This window comes from Xenopus laevis, chromosome 1L, assembly GCF_017654675.1.
Source record: "Xenopus laevis strain J_2021 chromosome 1L, Xenopus_laevis_v10.1, whole genome shotgun sequence".
Lineage (NCBI taxonomy): Eukaryota > Metazoa > Chordata > Amphibia > Anura > Pipidae > Xenopus > Xenopus laevis.
This window is the reverse complement of record NC_054371.1, coordinates 84,424,882-84,447,968: the sequence shown is the minus strand read 5'-3', so window position 1 is coordinate 84,447,968 and position 23,087 is coordinate 84,424,882. Positions and strand designations below refer to the sequence as shown.

Sequence of the window (23,087 nt, the reverse complement as noted above, 5' to 3'; positions counted from 1 at the left end):
CACACAAAAATATTATACAATACCTATCTTACCTATATCTTTCACTGTATATGTTCTCTTGTATGCAAAGAGCATGGTAAGACCTTAATATATGATAATAATATTTCTAAACTGTTGTGATCTACACATTTGAAGCCTTGTATTTGTTGTATTTATTGTTCTGAACATCTGGAAATTTCACCAACAGAAAATATATTAACTAATTTCCCAACCAGATTTTTGTGTGTGTTTAGCGTTGGATATGCTTTAAAGGCAAGTTCACCTTAAAGTTAACTTTAAGTAGGTTATATAAATGACCAATTCTAAGCAACTTTTCAACCGGTCTTCATTATTTATTTATTTTTATAGTTTTTAAATTATTTGTCTTCTGACTCTTTCCAAGTTTCAAATGGAGGTCACTGACCCCATCTAAAAATACAAGGTGTAAGCCTACACATTTATTACTCATCTTTCTATTCAGGCCCTCTCTTATTCAAGTCAGTGTATGGTTGTTAGGGTAATTTGGATACTAGCAACCAGATTGATAATATTGCAAACTGAAGAGTTGCTAAGTAAAAAGCTCAATAACTGAAAAACCAGAAATAATAAAAAAATAGAAACCAACTGCAAATTGTCCAAGAATATCACTCTCACACTAAAAAACTCAGAGGTGAAAAACCCCTTTAAGCATGGTCCAATATAAAAACTGGTAATTCTAAGGAGAACAGCTGAGGAAAATCAGCTATGCTGCAAAGCCCCCACTACACTAGGGTTACCAGATCACTTTAAAATGCATTTTGCAGGGCTGCAGTGATTGTATTTAAATGAATTTGCAATCAGTCATTCTAGCTGGATCCATATTACCGTATATACTCGTGTATAAGCCGACCCGAGTATAAGCCGAGGTACCTAATTTTACCTATGAAAACCAGAAAAACTTATTGACTCGAGTATAAGCCTAGACACAACTCAGAAAAGTCTCAGAAATATCAAACAGTCGGTTTAATGTTAAAAATCAAGCCATGATGCTTAAAACATTAATTCATCGTACAATGATAAAAAAAAACCTCTGGTAGATGTAGATGAAATAAATATATTAAGAAGACAGCTGCCTTACCGGTAAATTTGCTCCAATGGGAGGGGAGAGTCAGGAAGCTGCTCCCTGTAGTAGGCGCTGATTGCCTTCAAAGATTTTACACCAGTGGGGCCGGGCTGCCCAGAGTTGTTAGTGGGTGGGAGGGGAAGCTGCTCTCTGCTGCTGGGCCCCTTCAAAGTTTAATCGATCGCTGGGGTAGGGGCAGCCCGGAGATGCTGGCAGGCAGAAGGGGAGAGCCGGGGATACTGCTTCCTGCAGCCGGCGCCGGGCCCCTCCAAGATTTTTTGCGGGGGGCCGGCCCGGAGTTGTTACGGCCCGGAGTTGTCACGTCGCTGAGCTGATGACGTCAGCGTGCGCACCACCCGCACTTCAGCCGGCAGCGTGACACACACTCCTTGCGCTGTTGCTCTTTCTTCGCGGCGGATAAATGCCATTGTTTCTGGCTGGGAGGGGGATGTTCCCCGTTGGCTCCTTAGGATCGGGGTCCCATGGATGGGTTGCGGGCCCCATCCGGAGTGCAGGCACAGCTACAGATCATGTGGGATTCATGATCTCTACAAATTTACCGGTAAGGCAGCTGACCCGAGTATAAGCCGAGGTAGGATTTTTCAGCACATTTTGGGTGCTGAAAATCTCTGCTTATACGCGAGTATATACGGTAAGTACTATTTAGCTATTCAGCATGTGGATTTCCTGTGTCTCTGCTTAAGGGCTCTTGCACACGGCCGTTTTTACCTGTGCTTCCCTGCCTTGTGCTTTCTTCCATTCAGCCACAGGGGAGCGCAGGATTAGCCGCACTCAATTATTTTAAAGGGGGCTGTACTCACACAGACACAGGTGAAATGTAATACGCTGTGTCCCAACCTGCGTTTGGCGCTTACATGCATCTGTGTGAGTACAGCCCCCTTTAAAATAATTGACTGTGTCTACGCCTGCGCTCCCCTGCGGCTGAACGGAAGAAAGTGCAACACAGAGGGAGCGCAGGTAAAAACGACCCGTGTGCAAGAGCCCTTTGACTGAGTTAATTTACAACCTTAGAAACCTTTTATAATTTGTCACGGTTGCAATAAAGGAACCACAATTAAGAACAGTAACCAGTAAAAGAAGATAGGACATCTCATGACATATATGAGCTAAAGTAATTGCTTTCAAGCTTTGCCCAGTAGTGCATATAAAAAAAACAAAAAAAAGACTAATATCGAGGGGAAGCACGACGAGTAGCCCTACACCCAAAGTATCTCAATAGAACACACACACACACACACATACAGTTGCAGAATTAGGGCCCCACATATCCAGAGGTTGTTATGTTTTACTAATATATGGTGAAATTGCTCATTAATTAGGGCCTCATGGGGCCCCCTATAAATCCTTGCCCCCCCCTGCAGCCACAGGGTCTGCTTCCTCTGTAGTTACGCCCCTGCTCACAGTGCTTCCCATTGCAGTTGATTGTAAATGACACTTGACAAATAGCATGTTTTCAATGCTTGCTAAAAACATCACATCTGCCAGTACTGGTCCCATTTTTCCTTCTAGGAACTTCATTTTATAACAGTAATATTTGTGACTTCACTTCAAGCAAAGTTTATTTTAATGAAAACTAAAATCTACTCACATAAATATCTTTTTCTCCACGATGAAGAGCTCAATAGCTGAAACGCTGCTGAAACACTGATTAGTTGTTACGAAAAATAAGGATCCCACTCTGTGAAAAAAAAAAGTAAAAAGTAAGAACAATGTTTCTATCTTTAAATGGCACCAGATATTGAAAATGGTACCTTAGCTATACACAATGTGGCAATTTATGATCCCTCAAATTAATGATAATGCTCTTTTGGGAAAATACTTCTCTTAAAGAGAATAAGGGAAGGCCATCTCCCATAGACTCCCATTTTTGAGGAAATACAACATTTTTAGAATTAATTATGCCTTCCTGGAGGCAAAATACTCTTATTGGGGTTATTTAATGTTGAAATAATTTTAGCAGACTTAATATATGGAGATCCACATTAAAAAAAGATACCTTATCAAGAATACCCCAGGTCCCGAGCATTCTGGATAACAGATCCCATACTTCATAATGGCAATACAGTTGCAGACAGAATTTTGGCCATGTTGATACATAACTTCCAAAGGTTTGGCTACATTTAGTTAAAAGGTAGGATACAATATATGGAAAAACAGGGGTATCAGGCACTTCAGTTTTTAAGCTAACATTTGGCTCTTTTAGTGCAGAGGATGCAATTGATCTCTCTGCACTAGTGATACAGCCTTCCATTGCCCTGGTAGGAGTGAAAAAAAGGTACACTTACCTGTTCTGAATTCCACTAACATCTTCTTTCACGCCAAAGAAAATTGCTCCCACAATTAATGCTAGCACTAAGGTAACCAGTACCTAAATATATGAATATTAAATAACTGCAATTATTTACAAAAGGACATCATCATCAACAACAACATGAATTAACACAATTTAAAATCTAAAGAGGGGTTCCTAAAGAAATATAGCAAGCCATTATGTGTCCATAATGTATACCATTTGTCATTGCCTTCTCATTAATATGCAAATATATCAAACTGTAGTTTAAATATTTTATGTATTACTATTGTATTGATTTGCAAAAAAATTAACAAAATGTAACCTGCCTGAATTAGGTCCACATTTAAAATAAACTGCCTGGTGCATCATGGCATCATTCACATGAGAGAATTCAATATTGGAAAACTATGTTTCCAAATTCTATAAAAATATTTGAAACAATTTAGCAAACTTCTTTTCAATAAAGTATATTGTGCAAATTTGATCAAGTGGAAATGCTACAAAGGCACACCACTAACAAGTAGATTAAGAGATTATCTCAAATAAATTAACCTTTTAGGCCTACTCTATTAGACATAAGGATAGTAAAATATTTTAGAATTATTTGTAGAAAGCAAATCTCCTAAATGTAAGATGGAATTATGCATCAGTGACTTGTTACCTAATACCCTGAATAAGTGGCACCATATTACTGCCAAAAAGATCAAGAGGCAGCGCTTATACGGCCATTAAACTAACTTGGGTGGAAAACAAGGATCAATTCAAAACTAATTGATGTCAGATAAACAGAATTGGTCTAATGAACTGTGTGAACAGGGGGTTGGAAATGCAGCAATTTTGAGCTGTCGGAAACATGAAAGATGGAGAGGCTCACTTACTAACACTAAAGTCAGAACAATTAGCAGTGGAACCCTACAGTACATAGCTATGGGATCTAATCCTAATCATAAGGTCAAGCATGTTTATAATATCAAGAACTATTGGTTTAACTTGGTTATCAAAGGTCATACATTGAAATTGTAATATCCATGGATTTGTAGTAAATGACAATTGAATAGGTTACTAAGCAAAGAAAGTGAACAAACTAAAAGTTGGTCAGAAAACCACTGTTATGTTTTTTGGGTGACTCCCATCTTAATAGTGTAGAATCTTCCATGTCAGGAAATACAAGAAGCACATACAATATATTAAATGCAGAAACAAGAGCATACATGTAGATTTGCTTAAAGGACAAGGAAAGGCAAAAAAATTAAATCCCATTTTTACTTTCTTTAATCAAAAAGAAACCTATCTCCAATATACTTTAATTTAAAAATGTGTACCGTTTTTATAAGAAACCTGACTGTATGCAGTGAAATTCTCCCTTCATTTACTGCTGTGGATAGGATGGTCCCTAACTGCTGAGCAGAGAAACAATCATACTTATGAACAGCAGGGGGAGCCCCCGCCTCACTTCCCAGCAATGCAGAATTCAAGCAGCTTTGTTTATGACGATCCCTAAGCAGCCCAGACCACACTGAGCATGTGCAGGGTCAGGGTCAGGCAAAGATGTTTAACAAAGTTACAAGATGACAGCCCCCTGTGGCCAACTTTGAAAGCATAAATCATTTGTTTGATTAGGCTTTGTGGTGCAGTGAGTTCATGCTTATGTTTAGTATACAAAATACAGCATTTCTAGCCTTATTCTATTTTAGACTTTCCTTGTCCTTTAAATGGAAATCTTTATTGAGAAACCACTCTATTTACCCATACAGTTCATAAAAAGATACACACCGCCATAAAAAAAGGCACATGTCAATTAGAGCTTACCTGAGCGATGGAGGCTTGAGGATTACGCAATAGGTTTCTGAAGGATCTTTTGCACACCCATTTGAGCTGATGTAAAAAGGAAGTATTGTATGTAATTTGTCTTGTGAAAAAATTGATCTTCACTTTCTTCCCCTGGGACATTTTCTCCAGCTCTGATTTGGTTTCCAGATAGTAGGAAGTGGTGCAGAACTGTGCTGACAGATTCTCCACAACAGTCTTGCAGCCATTATCATTCACCTCTTTTTGTACATTTTCTAAAGTAATTCAGCAAGTTCAAATTAGTCACACGTCTGCAACCAGTTTTTCTTATGCTTATACTTGATTTTACACAAATTCCATTAAGACACTACCATCACTGCTTACAGTTTATTATGTGTTACGGAAGGCACAAGATAAAAAATGACTTTCCCCAAGTCTGGATGCAGACAAGCCAATTTTGGAGAAAATTAAATCGGCTTAAAGGGCACACAATCCTAAAGAACTGTATAAGGTATGAAAGAAAATCAATTATCTTTTGCGTTTGGTGTAACTAAAGGGATATTCAACATTCTACGTGATGTACAAGTACAGTGCTGAATTTTGTGTGTTCAAAGACACAGGCTTGTCAGGTCGTGTCCCTGTATGGCAAATTCTTCAGTCAAGTGACCTCCATCTCTATAGTGGAGGAGAAAAAATGGTCAAGTCCCCTAGAATAAAACAAAACTTATCCATACCTAGCTCAACCTCCTCCAGTTTGTTTAGGGCCACAGCTGTTGAGTCTCCATTGATAATATCCAGGAAGAAATCAGCAGGGTTGTTATGGGATTCACACTCATATCCTACAAAACATATCAAGCAATGAATAATAATTCTACTGCGGTTATAGTTTTTGATACCACAAATCAGAAAAAAACAAGCAAATGTAACATAAAAGGCTGAAGTTTAGTGTTTTTTTTTTTTAAACTTTTAAAAGAGTGACCCTTGCAGAATTGGAAGTGCAAAATGTACTGATCACAACAATGTGCCTTTGTCAGTATTTTACTTAATAATAAGCACCAAATGTATCCCATAGCAGAATAGGACATTACCATAAATATTGTCTGAGCCACATAGTTCATATCACATGCTTCTCATTCTGTTCAGAAATCTGCCTGTCACTCATTCACTTATCAGCATGGGGAGAGTAGGCCAATGAAGCCTTCCTTTGATCTTTCCTTGATATGCTATGTTTGAATGTGACAGCTCAGCATACAGATTAGCTTTATGTGCTGAACTTTAAACATATAGCAAAGCTTTAGTATTATTGCTGAGCCATTTAAAAAAGGACCAAGAACAACCAAGGCATTATTGCTATGATGTTAGATGGGGAAAATAATTAAATGCTGTGCAACTAACAGCTCAGAAATAAACATGGCCATACACTATACAATCTGCTTGTTTATCAAGGTTGCCACCTTAAGATGGGAAACATCGGGCTGATCTGGCCAACGTTCAGATCATAATTGCTGCTATGGCAGTGGTCGGATCGAGGAATGCATCAATGACAGGAACCTGACAGGAAAATCAAGCCTGCCCGATCAACATCTGTATGATTTTCAACCAGATATCGGTTGGGTCGGACCACTGGAAGGGCCCATGCACAGGCACATAAGCTGAATTGGTCTGAAGAGCCCGAATCTGCAATCTGCCTGTGTATGGCCATCTTTAGTATGCCCCATGTCAATACCACTGCTTGCCTTCTAAGCTGTTCTGATAAAGGGTCAGTTCAACAGATGCTTACATTCTGTCTATTCTTTTAGTTTTAATTCATTTTTTTCTATAACTAAATGGGAAAATTTAATTGGAGATGTATTTCTGTTCCTTTTGTTTGTGCGATTGATTATAAAATGAACCTTATCTTCAGGTATTCATTTTTACACTCTACAGCATTATTGTTATTATTACATAATAATAATTACAGAACAGACTGAAATAATTTCCAAGTCATGCTCTGACTCATATTGAATATATATTTGCCTCTAAATATATAATGCTTGTACTCAGAAACTGCATTGGCAGGAGCTGCCTTCCTACTGTGTTCTACTTACCAAATGGCATTTAATCGCTGTATACTTATACTTAATTTTTTATGTTTGCCTTCTCTGGGTACTTTTCTACAGCTCTGCAAATCCTAATAGCACTATAAAGGGATTCATACATACCTGCCCACTGAATTAAAAGTGCTGCTCATATATTAACTAAAAGAACAGCTAATATTACGTCTGCTTATAAGAAAACAGCCTGTCATAAAAAGCATCTGATTAATAATTATTTGGTATACAATCTTACCCAGCCCTGTAAAGTAATCCAGAGCATCTGCAGAAGGTCCATGAAATAACAGGCTTCCTCCAGCCAGTAAAGTTAGGCTGTCAAAAAGCCTGAATATGGAATATCGAGGTTGGTGTATAGAGAAGATGATTGTCTTGCCTTGTCTTGACATCCTATTGAAAAAATGAGACTGTAAATAACTATTCACTCTACTGAGTTTCTGTTGTCTCTGTACTGAGCCTATCACTGCACAGGATACCCAGTCATAGAGTATATACTTGGGGGTCTTATATGTTCTACTTGAGTGAACAAATTAGCAGAGCTTTCATTGTACAAAATACATTACAAAACATATCAAAAATATAACATACTACAAACAAACACAAAAGCCAGAAAGAAACAAAGAAGGTATAGCTATAGAAAGTTTGTCACTTTTTTTTTTTTTAAAACTATTAATTTTTTTTCTAAAAATTACCACAACTGCATTTCACTTCTTCCTCTAGTCATAAGAGTTCTGGTCTAATTATGTTGAAAGTTCATAAACAATAAGATTTTTGGGTGAATATAACAAAAATTCCAGTTTATACACATATGCGTTATAAGTTCAAATTATAATATAATGTATATTAAAAATGCAAACAAATCAAGGTTGCAGTAACATTTTAACCATGATTTATACATAAAATTGAAAAGGGAACACCACAGTTCTTTATTGCATTAATAGAATGGTCACCTTTTTAGCAGCAGCAGAACAGCATTAGCAGTGCTAGCATCTAATCCAGTTGTTGGTTCATCCAAGAATAAAATGCCAGGATCAGTAATTAACTCCATTCCAATGTTTGTTCTTTTTCTCTCTCCTCCTGAAACCCCGCGGATAAACTGGGTGCCAACCTAAAGCAGCAACAGGTATAAATTACTCAAGTCCCTTCATACTCCTTCCAGTGAATCTGGTAGAAGGTGATTACTACTAGCACCCATTTCAAAATGTTCAAAACAGCCAAGGCAAAACTGCTCTGTATGCCACAGGCCTAAATACATATGAAAAATGGTCGGAAGAATACGTCAATAAACTTTATCAGAAGACCATTAATCTTTGACACCATATAGCTTCTTAACAGTCCAAATCACTAACCCTAGAATAATCAAAACTATATTTCATATTACCTTAGAATCTGCCACTTTGGTTAATCCAAGCTCCTTGAGGATTTGATTAATGCGTTCATCCTTTTCTTTTTGCTTTACAGACCTTGGTAGCCTTAGTGCTGCAGAGAACTGTAAATTCTCTCTTATCGACAATGTTCCCATAACAACATCATCCTATAATGAAGCAGAGCATTTCATCAGATAAATTATGTGCATGTAAATTTATTAAGAAACATTTTAGGCATATCTGCACTGTCTAATGTCAGATAAAGAATTGTTAAATTACAAAGATTTATTAACCATAAGTTATGGACAAAATTTATTTTTAAAGTTAACCGTCTAGTATAACTAATTTTATGTAAGATTAGCTTTTCTAGTTACCAGCAAGGTACACCGAACAAACAAATCACTATTAAACTAGACGGACATATCAGACCTGTCCTACAGACAGTGCCGTAACTAGATATTACGGACCCCACAGCATATATACCCCCTAAAGTTTCTACAGTCCCTAAATTTCTCACCTGAACAACATAACCAGAGAGGCATTTAAAGTTGGGTGGCTGGGGTTCCCCATCTACTAACACCTGTCCTGTGAGACCGTTGGGATCCTTCCTGGCAGCAAGCACATCCAGCAATCTGGCAAAATATATAAAATTGTGATTATTTCCTGGTCACGCAACAAAGATACATTTTCTTAAAAGTTTCAGCTTTCATTACTTACGATGATTTGCCACTGCCGGTTGGCCCCAATATCGCATTAAGCCCGGGCTTCATAATTCCACTGTAAAACAATTTTAAAAAATACAGCTCAGACATTGGCATTAAAACAAGGAACATGTTCAGTCATTAAATGGATGGAATCTTCTGCAATTAATAGGAACTGACTGCAATTTAGAAAAGCACAGCATAACAAGAATGTGTCCCATCTGCAGTAAGTATATTTTTAATTGTTATAAAGATACAGTAACGTGACCAGAGCTTTGTGGCATAATCTTGCATAACATTACACATTTAAATTTTAACATTTACTACATTTTAAAATTCACACATCATATTCTTAAAAACTGGAGGCTTGCTATTGTATTATTGCATAGGTTACTTATAGATAATACATTTTAGTGCATATATATTGTGTTGTATATGGTCTAATTTAATGGGTATAGTAATAACTGCTACTGCAGTCCAAATGCAGAAGCAGCAAATATCCCACTAAGAAGAGGTCTAGTATCTATTCTAACACCCCAGAGTGACCATGGAAACAAGTGCTAAGAATGTGTTACATATGTATGACTTGCAGTTCCCACCCCATTATACAACAGTATGAAAATAGCTACCTTTAATTTTGAGGTCATGGCACTAATTTATGATCAGACACCTCTCACCTAGCGAGTATTACAGTTAATCATTATACACGTGGTATGCAGATGTCAACATCATGTTCTGAAAATCATCTCAATCATGTCTTTGTATTCACTGCCTGTGAAAATTTACCCGCACGTAAGGCCAGACAGGTTGAGTCAGATAAAAGCCTAAATTAAACACCCTGGGCATCCCTTTCTGTCACAGAATTCAGTCTCAGAATTTAGGAGGCCACACACATGGGCATAACTATAGAAGAAGCAGAATCTGTGACTGTAGGGTTGGAGGTTAATTTGTGGTTAGTGGTCACCTGCGGGGCCCAAATATAAGAATTTTGCAAGGTAAGGGGAACATATCCATACCGTTATGCCACTGTGCTGACTGGTTTGTTATCCAGCCAGATAACCTAGACTGCTATCGTGTTATATATATGCATATATGTAATTGATTGTAAAAGTTGAGCACCTCTTGAAAAGTACTAAACTACTGCAGGAATCCATGTTAAAAACATCTGCAAAGTTACATTTTATTTTACAAAAAAGCTGGTAACAACGAAACATATACCTAGAAACACAAATTACTGCACACAAGCTCTGAATTGAATGTTAGACATCCATCCAGCAACTATGTAGCAAGCCAGCCAGTTCAGGTTATGATCGCAACAGTATACACCACCTTCCACCTACACCACCCAACGCGTTTCACTGCTTGGCAGCTTCGTCAGGGGCATAAGTCTTATGCCCCTGACGAAGCTGCCAAGCAGTGAAACGCGTTGGGTGGTGTAGGTGGAAGGTGGTGAGGATAGTTCCCACGCTTCCCAACGTAGCTAGGCAGAAACTATAGCATTGGGAGGGAATGGTGGGGGGCTCAAAGGTGGCTTATTGGAAGTTGTGGAATACATTTAAGAGCGCTACTGGCATTAACGCTGTGTGAACAGTGAAGTGCATTTAAACATTTGGTTACCACTAGCCTACCTAATCCACCTACACATTCAGTTTTTAATATGTGTTATTTTTAAGGACATTGTCCTGCACAGCTGTGATTGGAACATGCTGCGTGTGTTTATGTCGGTTTGAGCCTATTTGATTTTTATTAAGCATAGTTACTATTAAAGGTTAAGTTTTAATATACTGTTGCGATCATAACCTGAACTGGCTGGCGGTTCACCTTTGAGTTAAACTTTTTTTATGATGTAGAGAGTGATGTTCTAACAATTTGCAATTGTTTTTCATTTTTTATTATGCGTTTGTGAGAGCTTTTTATTCGGCAGTTCTTCAGCAATCAGGTTTCTAAGATTTAGTGGAATCTATTTTTGCCTTTACATGTAAAATGTTTCTTATGCCTCTATCTACCATACATCCCCAAAGCATCATGGATCTACCCCAATATTTAAAGGAAGTCTAAACCCCCAAAAAATGAATATGACTAGAAATGCAATATTTTAAATAAGACACCATAGATCTTGAACATGCAAGATGGCCCAACAGTTTTCTACTTTTACATACAAAATAATTTACTCAATATGTAATTTGGGAAGGGGTGCCCATATTTCTGCTTTCAATTGTATTGTATGGTATAACGGGGGTTATGTAATAAAAGGCACTAAGTTTGCCCAGGAGCAGTAACCCATAACAACCAATCAGAAGGTAGCATTTACTATTCATCTGTTTAAAAACAAAGATCGTATTGGTTGCTATGGGTAACTGCTTCTGGGGAATAGTCTTTTAAATAAAGTTATTGTAATCATGACTACTGCAATTCCCAGGAGTTACATGCTCGCAGTCCCTAGTTTGTAGCCCTAATTTAAGGACTTAAAATTATCCACACTCTGCAAATATCCCACTTTAGCAGAGGTCTGGAATCTATTCTATAAGCACCCCAGAGTTGACCTTGAAAAAAGTGCCAAGAAAGTGTTACATAGGAATTACTTGCAGTTCCCACCTCATTATACAACAGTAAGAGAATAGCTATATGTAGTTTTGAGTTCATGGCACTAAGCTATGATAAGACACCCTTCACCTAGTGAGTATTATAGTTTATCATTAACCACTTGGTCTATAGATCTCAGCATATATGGTCTGAGAATCATCTCCAAGTATTTGTACTCACTGCCTATAAATGGTCACCCAAAGGAAGGGCCAAACAGGTTGAGCAAGATAAGGCCTAAATTTATCACCCAGGGTATCCCTTTCAGTGTGAAGAACATGCCTGACCGAATCCTGATGCCACCATCTTCAGTTTTCTCAGACAGTTTGCAGTCAAACGCCCCACTATACAGCTTTCTGCAAAATCAGAACTTTAAACAACATTAACATAATACTGATAAGTTTTGAATTCAAAACGTGCTCGTCAAAAATGACTGACTTTTCTCATAGCTTTTTGCTAGGGTGCTCACTAAATCCCACCTCAGGTATCAGTTACCTCAGTGTTCCCTGTCAAGCAGAGCCTTGTGGATAGTGATCAGGGTATGTGCACAGCAAGCTCTTAATGCAAATTACAATCATCCCACAGACCTTCACTACAAACCAAAAATTGTAGTTCAACAGTTTTTTGTCTTTTTTTTTATAAATAAGAAGGAATGTTGTAGTAAAACGAACCTTAGCAGTAAATGAATTTGAAGTATATTGCTGGACATTTAGCAGAACCACAGGCTTTTAAATTCAATAATTAACAAAAGGGTAGTCATTTTAACATATAAATGTATAATAAAAAGCAATAAAAAGGAACCTTCACTTAATATAGCAATGGACCACACCATATGCCAAAACCAAAAATATGAATATGAAGTCAAAATGCAAAACATGACACAGTAAATCTCAGCATGACACAGCTAGTCAATACAAGTAAGCACTGGGTCGCAAAATTGCAGGGTGGATGATGACCAAGCTGTGCCGATTTTTGTTATGCATTTACTAGACCAAGAAAAACAAAAGAAAGAAAAGCAAAGTAAAAGGTGTCCTTTTCCCATCCAGTTTTTACTACAGTATTAGTCTTGTTTAGATTTAAGGGGTGGTTCACCTTTAAGTATGTTATACAATGACCAATTCTAAGCAACTTTTCAATTGGTCATCATTATTCTTTATAGTTTTTAAATTATTTGCCTTCATCTTCTGACTCTTTCCAGCTTTCAAACAGAGTCACTGACCCCATCTAAAAAAAAAATCTCTCTAAGGCTACAAATGTATTGTTATTGCTACTTTTTATTACTCATCTTTTCTAACCAGGCCCTCTCCTATTCTTATCCCAGTATATTTTAAAATCAATGCATGGCTGTTAGAATAAGTTGGGCCCTAACAACCAGATTGCAGAAATTGCAAACTGAAGAGCTGCTGAATAAAAATAAAAATAACTCAAACCCCACAAATAATAAAAAATGAAAAGCAATAGCAAATTGTCTCAGAATTTCACTCTCTACATCATACTAAATTTTAACTCACAAGGTGAACAACCCCTTTAACTGCAGGTGTATCTGGTACGAAATCTGTTATGTATCCAAATAAATGATAATGGGCAAGACCTTGTTCAATCTGAATACACTTAAGGGCAAAGCACACAAGGGGGTATATTTATCAAAGAGCGAAGTTAGAAATCACCACAGTCCTCTAGAGTGAAATTCTGCCACTCTTTATTCATTTATGTTGGATTTTGAAAGGTGTATTTATCAAAGGATGAACTTTCACTCATTGATAAATACTGTATTAAAAATCCCATAGAAATTAATGGAGAGTGGCGGAATTTCACTCTAGAGGACTGTGGCAACTTCACTCTTTGATAAATATACCCCAAGGTGCTTTGTTGCTGTGCCTTCTCGCTTGTGGATGACAAAATGCCCACTAATAAAGAGAGAAATTTCAACAGAGATTTTTTTTTTACTGGTAGTAGGGATGTTAAGCAGGCTTATACAAAACCAGTATTACGATATTAAAGGAGTTGTTCACCTTTAAATTAACTTTTAGTACGATGTAGAGAGAAATATTCTGTGAAAATTTGCAATTGATTTTCATTTTGTTTTATTTGTAGTTTTTCAGTTATTTAGCTTTTTATTCTGCAGTTTCAGCAATCTGGTTGCTAATGTCCAAATTATCCTAGCAACCATGCAATGATTTGAATAAGAGGCTGGAATATGAAAAAGAGAGGCCCTGAAAAGAAAGAGGAGTAATGAAAAAAAAAATGACAATACATTTGTAGCCTTACAGAGCATTTATTTTAGATGGGGTCAGTGGCCCCCATTTGAAAGCGGAAAAGAGTCAGAAGAAGAAGGCATATAATTAAAAAAAAACAAAAAAAAAAACACCTATACAAATTAAATAATGAAGACCAATTCAAACATTGCTTAGAATTAGCCATTCTATAATATACTAAAAGTTAACAATGGTTAACCACCTCTTTAAATATCTATTGCATATCAATGTGGAGGAAAGAAAACACACTATTAGTTCTACTAAAATTGGCTTAGGTTTAGTCTATAAAGATATTGGGTGTTTTTGCATGGCAGAAATGAAATGGTTTACACATGCAAGGATTCCCAAAGATTCCCACTACTGAACACTAGAGACAAATTTAACGGAGTTACACAACCTTGTCACTGAAAGAACACTGTAATGCCAGTGCTATGCTATATACAGGTATAGGACATTGGGTTTTCTGGATAAAGTATCTTTCTGTAATTTGCCTAAAGTCTTCTAAAATAAGATTTAAACATGAATTAAACCCAATAGGACTGTTCTGCCATCAATAAGGATATCTTAGTTAGGATCAAGTACAAGGCACTGTTTTATAATTATAAAGAAAAAGGAAATCATTTCTAAAAATTTGATTACTTGGATAAAATGAAGTCTATGGGAGACAGCCTGTCATTCTGAGCTTTCTGGATAACGGGTTACCCGATAACGGCTCCCATACCACTATAGTGGAAAGCACTAGTTGTTGGCGACAATAAACAATAGCCAGCACACGGCTCCAGGATCACTGCAACTGTCAATCTTCTACAGCTTGTACCAGGTTACACCGAACAGTCTGGGTGTGTGCCAGAGCCTTAGCAACTAATTACCACCACATACAGATCTGTTACGTTACACAAGAGAAAAAGCCTTATCCCTGCATAGTAACATTGGAATAGGTCAGATCTCAAAATTGTAAACTAGCACAATAAAGTACACTATATGAGATGAAAACTCATCATGGTTTGTTCCTAGAATTCAGTGGAATTCATATGTATTCAGTGGGTTTAACAATCAAAAGAAAAAGTGGTGCTTTAAACGTTACCCTGTTTGCAAATATGTAACTCTAGGATACAAAAGTTACTGTTCTCCCTGGAGTTGGTAACTGGTTTGCTTTACAAACGGGAGTAAACTTTTCAAAGTTCTGCCAAATAATACAGCAATCATTTTATTGTTTGCAGAATAGCATATGTCATCCAATAAAGGAGTAATATTAAAGATATAAAGAAGATATAGCAAAAAGGAGTGCAACACTAGAGGCCACAGCATTCCCAGAGATATGTAAGCAACATTTATGATCAGACAAGCAATAGTTATTTACATAGACCAGATCCAATCATTTGCACTCAAATGGTAGGTCTACTGACAAACTTAAAGGAGAACTAAACCCTAAAATTTAATATGGCTAACCAATGCCACATTCTATATACTAACCTTATTGCACTAGCCTAAAGCTTCTCAACAGCAGCAATGATTCAGGACTTCAAACTTAGCACAGGGAGTTGCCATCTTGCAAAGTGTCTGCGACACTCACATGCTCAGTAGGCTCTGAGCAGCTGAGCTTAGGGGTCATCACAAATTATCAAGCGGAAAATTAATTTGGCCTCTAATATAAGTTGATGCTACTAAGCGGATTATTAAATTCTGATGCTAATAGTGTTGGTTTTTGAACTGCCACATACCAATAATTTAAATTATGTACTAACCAGCCTTATATTGTGACTTTATTTTATATGTATTCAGTATATTGTGCATTGGTCCCTAAGCTCATTAACTGACAGCAGAACAGAGCGTGTGCAGTGAATCACCAGAAAGGAAGATGGGGAGCAACAGTATCATCTTTGGAGACACAGATATTTACTGCTAAAGGACTGTGGTTGCCTTGGGCCAGTACAGAAACTGAAAATATAATGTACAACATTTCTAGCCTACTCCTTTAGTTAAGCTTTAGTTCACCTTTAAAGGCTGTCCAGGTGGGTTAGTGACAGATTTATGAATCTTAGGAATACAATTTACCGTTTAATTTTATCAGCTCTTGCTTTTTTACATTCCATCTAGCACATACACACTTATGCATTTGTATTGTTTTATGTATAGCAGTATACACATGTGCATACATAATACATTTATTCCATCACATGATCTGGTCTGGCTTCTTTTGTTTTGCTTACATTCTCAGCCTGAGCACTGAATGAAAGGGAGGGGTGCATCCTTCCAGTTCAGCATGGGATTCCTTAACCGGAAAGACCAGCTGTTCCTTTGCTGCTGGGTGCATTCATTTCAAAGAACATGTAGAGAGATCTTAATCTATGTTATTCTACCGAAATATCTTACTCGTGAATCTTGCACAAAAAGTAAGAATACAGTTAGGGTGGTCCGTTTTTGGATTAGAATTCACACGGTTATATTCTCTGTTTTACACATCAATGTCAGAAGGGCCCACTAATAGCACTCTTGAATGGTACATGTGCAGGTTTTACTAAATTGCAGCATAAACTCACGATAATATTTATGGCCGCAAAACAAACCATAGCTAAAGCTTGGAAATCCAGTTCCATTCCCCTTTTGGCCTTTAAACATAAAGTAGATTGGATTGTGGTGAATGAAACATTGCCTAGCTTTCTTAATAATACCTACGATAAGTATTTAAAAGTTTGGCAACCATGGTTGGATTACAGGCGTAGCAACCCCACCACAAGCCAGCTTCTTTCACTATGACCTATATAAAAGTATTTAGTACCATGTTAGGTCCATACTGCCGGGGTGTGACATGATCACCACTGTAGAAGAAATTACTTCAGCAGCACTCTGATTATGGTGAAAAAATGTTTCTTTATTCGTGCCTCAAGCTAAGCAACGTTTCGAGCTTTTCCAGCCCTTTATCAAGCTTGATAAAGGGCTGTGTGTACAATTTGTGTACAATTTCTTGTACACGAATCAGACCTGGGCAGACAGAGTCACAGACGGCACCCGACGATGCAAAGAGTGGTGAGAGTGTTTGTGTAGCACTACTTTTTGTTTGTATGATCTTTTTGAATATATGCTTGTCTCCTGAGAGGGAATTCTGGATCATTGCCTAGTGTAACATACCTCTTCAACTTGTGTATCTATGCTTAGGAATCTCTGACTCATTGGTGTTGTGTATGCAAAGGCAGATTTCTTAGATTTTTGTTTTTATTTTCTTTTAGGATTTATGTTTAAGTACATTTATTATGAGAACGTTAGAGCATTATATGTAAAATAATATGCTTTATACATGTTTCAGGACATTTTTTAATATTTCAGTCTTGCATGAATATTGCATGTTTTAAAATGCAATAAAAATTATTGATATAAAAAAAAAAAAAGTACAGTAGAATACAGTAGCATTCCATGAACCCTGCCTACAAAAAGTAGTAAAATATTCAGAAAGAGATGTTATCTATACATGCATTGCTGCCTCGGAAAGAGTAACAAAAATATAAATGTATATGTTTCATCAATGGATGGCACCACTATAAAAATCAAATTCATGTTTGTGGTGCAATCTCAAGACAATTACAGGGAACAGTATGATTTTTATGTACATTTTTAAAATGTCTACTCTAAATAGGACTCCATACAAGCCTCTAGTTTCGTCCATCGAAAAAATTAAAGGATGTCCAAGTATTGGACATTTAATATTTTTAAGAAAACATGTAAGCATATTGCGATCTATTCCTTCCTTTAATATATATAAATCACTCTATGTTTTGAATTTTAAAAACAGCAGTATACATGCAATAGCCATACACATATGCATACATAATACATTTACTTCATCAGATTGTCTGGTATGGCTCCTATTGGTTTTCCTTACAGTCTCAACCTGAAAAATGATTGAAAGGGAGGGGTGCAACTTAAAAACAAAAAGGGCAACTCACTTGACATCATTCAGTATTATTCTCTCCGTAACTTTTCTGCGGCATATTAATCCACTTTTCACCTTCACTTTGTAGTTGATGTTATAAAAACTTAGGACAGCTCCCGAAAGCTTCTTTTTAAGACCTTTTTTCTTAACTTCACCATTCGCTAGAGGTTCCACCATCTGGACGATGGTCTGGGGCTGCTTGTCTGTCATACTGATAGTGTCCTGGAGAAGAAGCAGAGAGAATGAACTTAAAAGAACCATCCATTTTCAAAGTTACTCAACAATGCAGAAATGCTATAAAACAATTTTATATTATTTTTTTTTCACATAGTGAATGTTGTAAAGTTTGTCTTATTGTAAAGCACTGCATAAGGGTGCATAAGAGGTAAGTCAGGTCTGGGTCCCTGTTTGGATTCACAACGCTGTTTCTACATATTAGGCGATAAAGCTGTGAAGATTTTTTTTTTTTAAAATGCATGTGCTAATGACTAAGCTTAAAAGAATCTGCACCACTGTCAACAGCAAATATGTCAGGTCCCAATCATGAAGCAGAAATTCATGTCTGTATTGTGCCATTTTAAACCAAGTTGCTTTATAGATAAGAAATGTAAAGTCAAAGCTTTGCTTTCTAAATGAACCATTATGAGTTTGATTATATTTAAATTAAACATCATCCAGAACAAAAAAGAAGGTTTGTAAGCAGCTCTATAAAAGTGTTCTTTCAGAATGGGAAACTAAAAAAAGATTTTGTGGAGTACAGGTATGGGACCGGTCATCCATAATGCCCGGGACCTGGGGTCTTCCAGATGAGGGATCCTTCTGTAATTTGGATCTCTATACTTTGTCAACTAAAATATAATTTAAACATAAATAAAGACAATAACATTGGTTTGCCTTCAGTAAGGATTAAGAAGTTCTTTGTTTGAATCCTGTACATGGTATGGTCTTATTATTACAGAAAAAAAGGAAAGGATTTAAAAAAAAAAAAAATAGAATTATTTGACTTTAAAATAAGAGTCTGTCGGAGATGGCCTTCCAGTAAATTGGAGCTTTCTGGATAATGGGTCCTATACTAGTACTGTACATTCACCAACTAATGAATGTTTTTAACTGGACAGATACAAATGTACAGACATTCTGGCTTCCCTCCTGATTTACATTATAAATGCTGGATGGTTTTTTCCCAGTGCTAAGCATTCTGTAAAGATTTTAAGCAGGTGTTTTTTGCAGCATATAGATGCATAATAATTTATAGTTTAAAAAAAAAGTTTTGTTTAAAACAAATAGAAAAAAAGACAAGTCAGTCAAGTTCAAAACTTTTTTGAACCCCCACCCGATCATATTCAACGGATTCTCTGCCAGTAGAGAAATGCCTGTGACTGCCCTATACTGTCCTTGCTGCTTGCCTTACGCACACAGGTTGTCAGTCTGAAAATGGGTCAAGTTAGCATTTTTCACTCAAATCTGCAGCCTGATTTTACTATCCATCTGGAAGGCCATTCAGACGTGATCCATTCATTTGGCCATAAATCAAAGTGAGAGGATAGAAAAAAGTAACCAAAGTGCGAGGATAGAAAAAAGTAACCAAAGTGCGAGGATAGAAAAAAGTAACCAAAGTGCGAGGATAGAAAAAAGTAACCAAAGTGCGAGGATAGAAAAAAGTAACCAAAGTGCGAGGATAGAAAAAAGTAACCAAAGTGAAGGGATAGAAAAAGTAACCAAAGCGAAAGGATAGAAAAAGTAACCAAAGCGAGAGGATAGAAGAAGTAACCAAAGTAAGGGGATAAAAAAGTAATCAAAGCAAGTGGATAGAAAAAGTAACTGAAGTGAAAGGATAGAAAAAGTAACCGAAGTAAGTGGTTAGAAAAAGCAAGAGGCTTCTGCCTTATTTTCATTACAGATAGAAAACCTGTGATTTAAAGGAACAGTAACAGCAAAAAAAGTATTTTAAAGTCGCTCTGCACTGGTAACATTTAAATTTTTTTGATTTTGAAAGACTACTATAGTTAATATAAACAAACTGCTGTGTAGCCAGGGAGGCAGCCATTCAAGCTGAAAAAGGAGAAAAGGCACAGATCACATAGTAGATAGCAGATAAACTCTGTAATGGAATACAATGGGATTCTGTAGAGTGCATCTATTTCTTTACTTTAAAACACTTTCATTTGTTGGTGTTACTGTTCCTTTAAAGAGATGACAGCATGAAGCAGCCATAAATGGGAAGGGAAAGGAATTCAAGCATTACAGGAGCAAAGGTAAATGTACTATAGTAGAACATAGATTGTTCCACCCCAGTATTGATGCAGTGTTAAAGGATTGAGCTGAAACATGCTAAGCAGTCACATAATCAACACATCAGTGTTGTAAAACAAGACTTTGTTCGTGAGAAGGAACTACGAAAATGCACTTCCTGAATCTATCACATGATCTTTATTTCACAAGTTAAATTGCTGACTCGGCTCATATTTTAATGCTGCCTAAAAAAACTTTCTGATCCTGTAATAGTTGGTGTATTTATAAATGCATTTATGGGTGAATCAACATAATGACACCATTTTATTTTAGTAAATTAAAAGAATCACAGCTTGCTTTTTAACGTATCTTGTTTTTTTTATTTTTCGCTATTCAATTTGAAGTGAACTGTGTTGTAAGACAAGGTTAAGGCTAGATTCACTAGGCTGACAACAATGTATTTTTTCAATGTCATGTAAAGCAATTCATGCAGGCAATTGTACAGACGCCGATCATCCTCTTAGACTAACAGGTGAATTTTTGCTTCTGAGGAATACGATGACCCATGTGAGGCTAACCACAATGGTAATTTGCTGTAACATAAATGATCACTTGAATATATTTTGCCTTACACTTTTCAATGTATCATCTAATAGTAAGGGGTCTTTCAGCAGGATTACAATAAACCAGAGCCAAAGCTGAATTGCAGTTGGCCAATAATGAAGGAGAACTATATCCTATGGGTAATGTTGGTAGATTCCCAAGCAGACAACAGGGTTGATGACGCAATGTTCCTAATACTCATTTATGCACGCTGCACTATTTATTTTTTTAAGAAAACACCCAGGTTGAAAGTTTTGAATTATCTGTTAAAGGGTTTGTTCACCTGTAGGGTAAGGTCACACTGGGCATTTTGGGGAGATTTAGTCGTCGGGATGGTTCACTTACGGTAACTTTTAGTATGTTATCAAATAGCTAATTCTAAGGATTTTTTATAGTTTTTGAATTATTTGCCTACTGACTCTTTCCAGTCACTGATCCCATCTTGACACAAATGCTTATTTTTACTTTTTACTACCGATTTCTCTGTTCAGACCCTCTCCTATTCATACCCAGTCTCTTATTCGAATCTATGCATGGTTACTAGGGTAATTTGGACCCTAGCAACCAGACTGCTGAATTTGCTCACTGGAGAGCTGCAGAATAAAGAGCTAAATAAATCAAAAACCACACATAAACAATGAACACCAAATTGCCTCAGAATATCACTCTCCACATCATACTAAAAGTTAATCTAAATGTTAACAACCCCTTTTAAGTTTAACTTTTAGTATATTATAGAATGGATAATCCTAAACAACTTTTCAATTGTCTTTTATTTTTATTATAGTTTTAGGATTATTTGCCTTCTTTTACAGGCTCTTTCCAGCTTTTAAATGAGGGTCACTGAGCCCATCTAAAAATCCAATGCTCTGTAAGGGCAATGACACCTAAGAATATTAGTTGCCCCACGATTAATCTCCTCCAAATGCTTTCCCGGTGGCTAACGTGAATCACTGCTGGGGAAAACATACACGGTGTGAAGTTGCCCATAGTTTCCTTGCGAGGAAACTTTGGGTTACTTTGGGAAAGTAGCCGCACAGCATATGTTTCCCCAGTATCGATTTGCATGTTAGCCGCTGGGAAAACATTTAGAGAAGATTAGTCACTCTTGCCAGGGGGAAATAAAATTAATTTTATGATTATTTTTCTTTAAAGGTAATGGCGACCAATGTCAACCATAAACATTTATAATAAAACAGGTTCAAGTTAATTATTGGCCTTCAGGCTAGTGGCACACGGGCCATTTTCCTGCCACTGCCCTCCCATATATATAACAGCAAGGATCATAAATTCTCTCTTTGCCTGTCATCACTCCTAATGTTTCAGAACGACGGCTCATGGAGCTCAGTCAGGGCACTTCTCATTAAAGACCATTAGGAGTGGTCATATGCAGAGCGAGGTCTTTCTCCAAATGGAATGGGTAGACATAACACCCATTAGCTATTACCTTAAAGTTAAAACAATCATAAAATTAATTTTATTTTCCCCAGCCTCACACACACACACAATATGCAAAACGCAAAACATGAACATTTAAAAGCTGTATTTCAAATATATATATATATACACACACACACACACACACACACACACACACACACACACACACACTATATATAGTCATTCTTATTTATGATTTGAATGGAGAAATCTAGAGCAGTGTACATTAGATACAGATAACTATAGAGAAGGGAGTGACACGGTCCCTTACACAACAGTGCATATAGGAGCAGATAGAGAGAGAGAGCATGTTGTGTAACCCCAGTCCAGCAGCTGCTCATCCCTGTAGGCTGCCTGACTTACCTTATACAGTTATTAGGCAGACAGCACCGTCGTCTGTATCTGTGATGTGGCGCTTTGTTCAGAGGGGGAGATGATATAATTATCCGTCGCATCCGTACTAACTCAGACACCTACACACCCTGTCACTGCATCAATTGTACAGTCCATCTGCAGTCTGCAGCATAGATAAGGGCTCAAACACGTGTAGGGGCGAGGCTTAGTATGCATAGCATTGAGCAGTCATCAACCCGCCTTATTCCAAATTAGAGAAGATGTGTGTGCTGGCCCATGGCAGGGAGAGATGGGTTTGTGTATGGGGCTTGAAGAGTAGGGGGGTGTTATTGTCCCGTGCTAAAATACTTCGCA

The 23,087-nt window shown here is 37.0% G+C and overlaps 1 protein-coding gene across 5 annotated transcripts in view; it reads right to left on the bottom strand.

Annotated features, from left to right (window-relative positions):
- The window catches only part of abcg2.L (ATP binding cassette subfamily G member 2 (Junior blood group) L homeolog), a 78,603-nt gene that overhangs the window by 6,758 nt on the left and 48,758 nt on the right, over positions 1 to 23,087 (bottom strand). For 4 of the 5 annotated variants that reach the window (XM_041581710.1, XM_018247345.2, XM_018246587.2 and 1 more), the window contains 10 exons: positions 18,118 to 18,326; positions 9,358 to 9,417; positions 9,158 to 9,272; positions 8,655 to 8,807; positions 8,224 to 8,381; positions 7,512 to 7,663; positions 5,918 to 6,022; positions 5,205 to 5,458; positions 3,388 to 3,470; positions 2,691 to 2,780 (listed from right to left, as the gene is read on the bottom strand). In XM_041581710.1, the coding sequence (XP_041437644.1) occupies positions 2,691 to 2,780; positions 3,388 to 3,470; positions 5,205 to 5,458; positions 5,918 to 6,022; positions 7,512 to 7,663; positions 8,224 to 8,381; positions 8,655 to 8,807; positions 9,158 to 9,272; positions 9,358 to 9,417; positions 18,118 to 18,326 (1,379 nt within the window). Of the gene's footprint in view, positions 1 to 2,690; positions 2,781 to 3,387; positions 3,471 to 5,204; positions 5,459 to 5,917; positions 6,023 to 7,511; positions 7,664 to 8,223; positions 8,382 to 8,654; positions 8,808 to 9,157; positions 9,273 to 9,357; positions 9,418 to 18,117; positions 18,327 to 22,742; positions 22,851 to 23,087 lie in introns of those variants that run through there. The other variant, NM_001097672.1, reaches the window with a different exon arrangement.